Below are 5,558 nucleotides of genomic sequence, written 5' to 3'. Positions count from 1 at the left end.
TAGAATGAATATATGCACACACATACACACACACACACACACAAATATATATACATACACATGGTATTTATAAATATACAAAGTAACTCAAAGAAAGATTTAGTGAAATTTTCAACAATAAAAGGCTTAAAATAATAATAACAAATAAAAATAAAATTAATACAATATAGAAATAATAATAATAATAATAATATATAGATACAATAATAATAATAATTAAAATAATAATAACAATTATGATCCAAAGCCAAAGAAAAATAGAAAATAATAATAAACGCCATTTAACTGATGGTAACAATGACTTTTAAATATTTACCATAACAACAGTATATATATATAAATATAAATATACATATATTTATATATACATATATTTATATATATATATATCTATTAATTTGGAAAAATGTATAAAACTGATGGTGTAACAAGATGGTGGGTTTTTCCATTATTATTATATTATTATTATAATCATTGTTATAATTATTATTATAATTATTATTATTGTAACTATGAGGATGATGATGACAACGATTACGAAGATGATAATGACGGCGATGATGATATTGTAACTGATTCCATAGTAGGTACAATGGGTGATGGCGAAGACGATGATGACGACGATGATGATGGCAGCGATAAAGATGATGATCCTAAATTAGCATCATTACTACCACCACTACGTATATTGTTATTATTATTATTATTATTATTATTGTTATTATCGTCAGGAGAGTTTTTATAATTTATAATTACAACTTTCGCCTCTCTCGTTCCGCCATCATCGTGGTCACTACCGACATCTTTACCCTCGTTTCCGGACTTGCCGCCATCTTGTTTAGGGCCGGAAATAGTGATGGGCGCGGTGTAGAGAACCGAGGGCTGGGGAGGTGGATTTGGTTTGCTGAATATCGACGGTAGGTTGGCTTTGATAACTGTGAACTTGCGCTTCGATGAAGTCGGCGATCGAGATAGTATCGTCGTTGCTGCAGCAGCTCCTGCTGATGTTGCCGATGATGATAGCAGTTGTTGCGCCGGTGTTGATAGTGATATTGTTGTTGTTGCTAGAAATTGTTGAGTTGTTGCAGTTGTTGTTGTTGGGTCAGTTGCGTCTATAGAAATCAGAGGTGCTACTGATGATGTTGTTGTTGTTGCTGCTGCCACTGTTGAGTCTGCTGCCAGGACTGCTGCTGCCATTGCTGCTGTTGGTTGACTTGCTGCTAATGTTGCTGATGTTATAGTTAATGTTGGAGTGGCATTGGAAGTTGCTGCTGGCTTGAATGTTGCTGGTGTTGATGTTTCGGTGACATCATTGTCACTTTCATCTGTTTGACCTTGATATTTTGTAATTCGATCAGTCAGTCAGTCGGCCAAGATAAGATTCAATAAATCAATCAATCAATCAATCAATCAATCAATCAATCAATCAATCAATCAATCAATCAATCAATCAATCAATCAATCAATCAATCAATCAATCAATCAATCAATCAATCAATCAATCAATCAATCAATCAATCAATCAATCAATCAATCAATCAATCAATCAATCAATCAATCAATCAATCAAACCAACCAACCTACAAACAAATCAACCAATGTACCAAAAACGCAACTAAGAAACGGATAAACTCAACTACTATTTTCGTAAAACACACAAACAAACAAGCAAACATTACAACCTTGAGAAATAGTATCCAAAGAGGGCTGCTGTTTATATTTTAAAAGTGAATCTCCGCACGACGAATCAGGGATTGATGGAGACTCGAGACTTTGACATCGGTAACGAGTTCTGGAGAGGCATTCGTGTGCGTCACTACTACTACGACATGGAATGACAAGTTTGAGATCTGGTTTAAGATAATGTTGTTGTTGATGTTGCTGTTGTTGTTGTTGATGTTGAAGGTCATCTGATTGCGGTTGCAGTTCTTGCAAAACAGTAGTAGCAGTAGGTTGCCCACTGGAGTCTAACTTTTCAACAGCAACACAACATCCAGGGTTGCCATCCTGCTGGCAGCACATTTCAACTTTCTCATCATCTTGTTGATGTTGTTGCATAAGTATTTGTTGCTGTTGTTGCTGCTGTTGATGTTGCTGATCGGAGTTTCGATATGTGTAGGCATATATATCGTGGATGCATTTGGCTTCGGGGTCGTTGGCATCGTCATCGTCATCCTCATCATCACCATCTTTCTTCTTCCTGTCCATGTTGCTGCTGTCAGCTGCTGATGTCTTGCTATCTGATCCAGACAACTTTGGAGTACATTTTTAAATGTAGAGTAATTTTCAAGCAATCAACCTCACAATTAGATCGTCAACCTCTTTGCTACCTTATGACCATGAATTTAGCCACCTTATTAACATAATCTTACAACAGCCTCATTAATATAATCATCATACATCAGTCTCATTAACATAATCAGACCTCATTAATATGCATGTTAGGCTTAGCTGCGCAGACGTCCATATCGATGCAGGTGACCGAATGGTTGACCTTGAGCGATTGACACAAGGCCATGAGGCCGGCTGTCTTAAGTTTGTTACCCCTGATGTCCAGTTTCTGTAGCCTCGTGTGTTCCACGATGAACTCCGCTAAGGCTACTGCTCCTGATAACGATGACGATGATGATGTGGTGATCCGATGATGATGGTGTGATGATGGTGTGGTGTGATGATCTGATGATGATGATGATGATGCGGTTGTATAAATATGCAATTCAAATCATTTTCTTCGAGTGACTCAGAATCTTTAAAACAGCAACAAAAAAAACGAAAGCTATTCGCGACGTTTGAGAATTTGAATAAATACTTTACTCAACTCTGCTAAGAAAACGAATCATAGTAGTGCACAGACAACACACGCGCGCACACACACACTCACATATCCAAACAAACAAACACACACACACACACACACACACGCACATACAAATATATCTACGTTTAGATGTATCTATCAGTGTGGGCTCACACATTCATCAAATATTCCTATTTTTAAAATCGAAACCATTTGAAACAAAATTCATTTTTTGCTTCATTCATTCACTTCTTCGTTTAATCACTCATCCAAACATTTACTCATTCATTCATTCATTCATTCATTCATTCGTTCGTTCATTCATTCATTCGTTCAATCATTCATTCGTTTATATATTTATTTATCCAAACATTCATTCATTCATTTATTTATTTATACAACCACCCTGCAATGATAACATAAGTGAGATGTTTGGCGTCGTCGTATGAATGCAACAATCGTTGGATGAATGAATGCGCTAAATTTCGCACACAATATTTTAAAAAATTATTCTCAATAGAAAAAAACTGCGACAACAATAACAAAAACAACAAAAATAATAACAACAACAATAACAATAATAACTAATAATAATAACTAATAATAATAACTAATAATAATAACAGCCCATACCTTCACAGGTAATCTTAATAGCCTGCAGTCCAATTCTTAGGAGAGAATTATTCTTGATCAGGCCATCCTTCAACTTGTACACCCCCTCGTTTGTGATGTTGTTGTGGCCCAGGTTTATGGTCTCCAGGCTCTGGGTGCTTTTCTGCGATTATGGAAAGGTTAGGCGGTAGGGATGTGCGTTGGGTGGTGATTGGGTGGTGAAAAATTTCAATGAAGAGGTGGGTGCCATACTATTTTTTAATAATGATGCGATAAAAACAAATTATTCTAAAATAAGTATTATTTATGTAATATAAAATGATGAAAAAATGAAATGATTAATTAATTAAAATATAGCATAGAACAGCAGGTGGGCAAACTTGTTCGTCAAAAAAAGTCAACAGCCAGACATTAGGACCAACAAAAGGAACCACAAATCTTAAAAAATTGTCCCCCAGGTCGAAAAAATTTGCTACATAAGTACATATGCGGCCCTTCAAAGGTAAAATAGTTTTCAATGCGGCCCTCACAGCAAAAAGTTTGCCCACCCCTGGCATAATAGAATAAATACTCACCAGCATCTTAGAGAGCATAGACATGGAGGACTTGGTGAGTTTATTATTCCAAACGACCAACGTATTGAGGGAACTGTTATTTGACTGGGCCAATGCATCGAATATATGCGTAGCTCCAGAGTCCTGTGAATGTTGTGGCGTGTTGTCATGCTGTTGTCGTCGTTGTTGTTGTCGTTGGTGGTGGTGGTGGTGTTAATACAAAATAATTAAATTTACAAACAAATCCATCTATCTAGCAAATAGCCATCCAATCAGCCAGCCAGTCGGCCAGCCAGTCGGCCAGCCAGCCAGCCAACCAACCAGCCAGCCAACCAGCCAACCAACCAACCAGTCAGTCAGCCAGCCAGCCAACTAGCCAGCTAGTCAGTCAGCCAGCCAGCCAACCTGTAAATTATTATTCCTGAGATCAATGAGCTGTAGACAATTATTATCTCTAACGAGTGATGCAATCTGCAGGCCATCTGGTGGATTAAAATGGTTGTCCCCAAGGTACAAGTCCCTGATTGACTTGTTACCCCTTACGCCATTTGCTGATTAGGATGATGATGATGTTGATGAAGATTATGAGGAGGAGGAAGATGAATTAGATAAAGACGATGATAGCCATGATGAAGGAATATAACATGATAGAGTAAGTGAAGGGAGGAATTTGGTTATTCTATGAAAAGGTTTCATATAAGTTTTATATAAATAATCAAATTTTAACCTACTAAATAAACATCGACATTATTATTATTATTGTTGTTACACATATTATATACACGCACACACGCACGCACGCACGCACGCACACGAAAATATGCATGCGTACAATATTTTTCTATTTTCTTCATTACTATTATTACTAATCCTAATAAAAAAGACAAAACAATTACACTAACAAAGCAACTGTAGATGTCGCCCTGAGGTAATCGAATTCTGTAGATGTAAGGCGTGCAGATTGGAACATCCCTGGACCCCCCTGACAAAATTAGTGAAAGAATATTCGGGTACAGATGAATTTTTCGCCTCCAAAAATTCCAAAGTGTTCGACTGTTGGTGGTGAAAGTAAATCTCCAAATGAATGCTACATCTAAAAACGCACACGCACGCACGCACACACACACACACACACGCCCATAAATATGCAGAGACTGATACTTATATAAATAAATCCACTCATTTATCCATCAATCTGATTCATTCATTCATTCAGTATATCATTCAATCATTCGTTCACTCACTCATTCGTTCACTCATTTGTTCACTCACTCACTCATTCGTTCATTCAATCATTCATTCAACACTTATACCTGTCTTAATTTCCAGGAACAGCTACAGTCTATGCATATTTTATATTGTTGAAACCACACACACAAACACACACACACGCACGCATACACATAAACATACACATAAACACATACATGTGCACACAAATACACACACACACACACACACACATGCATACATAGTTACATGTTACTATGAATAAATAAATATATGGTATAAAAAATTTCTGATGATGTCTAGTTTAGTGTTGTCATCACCAACAGATTATTAACATTTAATCATTCACCAACATCATCATCGTC

At 36.6% G+C, this 5,558-nt stretch overlaps 2 protein-coding genes across 2 annotated transcripts in view; both read right to left on the bottom strand.

Annotated features, from left to right (window-relative positions):
* Positions 1-534: 534 nt before the first annotated feature.
* HELRODRAFT_168689 (hypothetical protein) lies at positions 535-2,208 on the bottom strand (the record flags this gene model as incomplete). Its single annotated transcript, XM_009014557.1, has 2 exons — positions 535-1,286; positions 1,683-2,208. The coding sequence occupies 2 exons, from the start codon at positions 2,206-2,208 to the stop codon at positions 535-537; spliced, it is 1,278 nt and encodes a 425-aa protein (XP_009012805.1).
* A 211-nt stretch (positions 2,209-2,419) lies between these two features.
* The window catches only part of HELRODRAFT_74301 (hypothetical protein), a gene marked incomplete at both ends in the record, with an annotated part of 8,032 nt that continues 4,893 nt past the window's right edge, over positions 2,420-5,558 (bottom strand). The window contains 5 exons of the mRNA XM_009014556.1: positions 2,420-2,607; positions 3,431-3,572; positions 3,985-4,107; positions 4,369-4,514; positions 4,866-5,016. Coding sequence (XP_009012804.1) covers positions 2,420-2,607; positions 3,431-3,572; positions 3,985-4,107; positions 4,369-4,514; positions 4,866-5,016 — 750 coding nt within the window. The remainder of the gene's footprint in view (positions 2,608-3,430; positions 3,573-3,984; positions 4,108-4,368; positions 4,515-4,865; positions 5,017-5,558) is intronic.

Source organism: Helobdella robusta, assembly GCF_000326865.2.
Source record: "Helobdella robusta unplaced genomic scaffold HELROscaffold_14, whole genome shotgun sequence".
NCBI lineage: Eukaryota > Metazoa > Annelida > Clitellata > Rhynchobdellida > Glossiphoniidae > Helobdella > Helobdella robusta.
The sequence above is the reverse complement of the archived record's forward strand: the minus strand, read 5'-3'. Positions and strand labels throughout refer to the sequence as shown.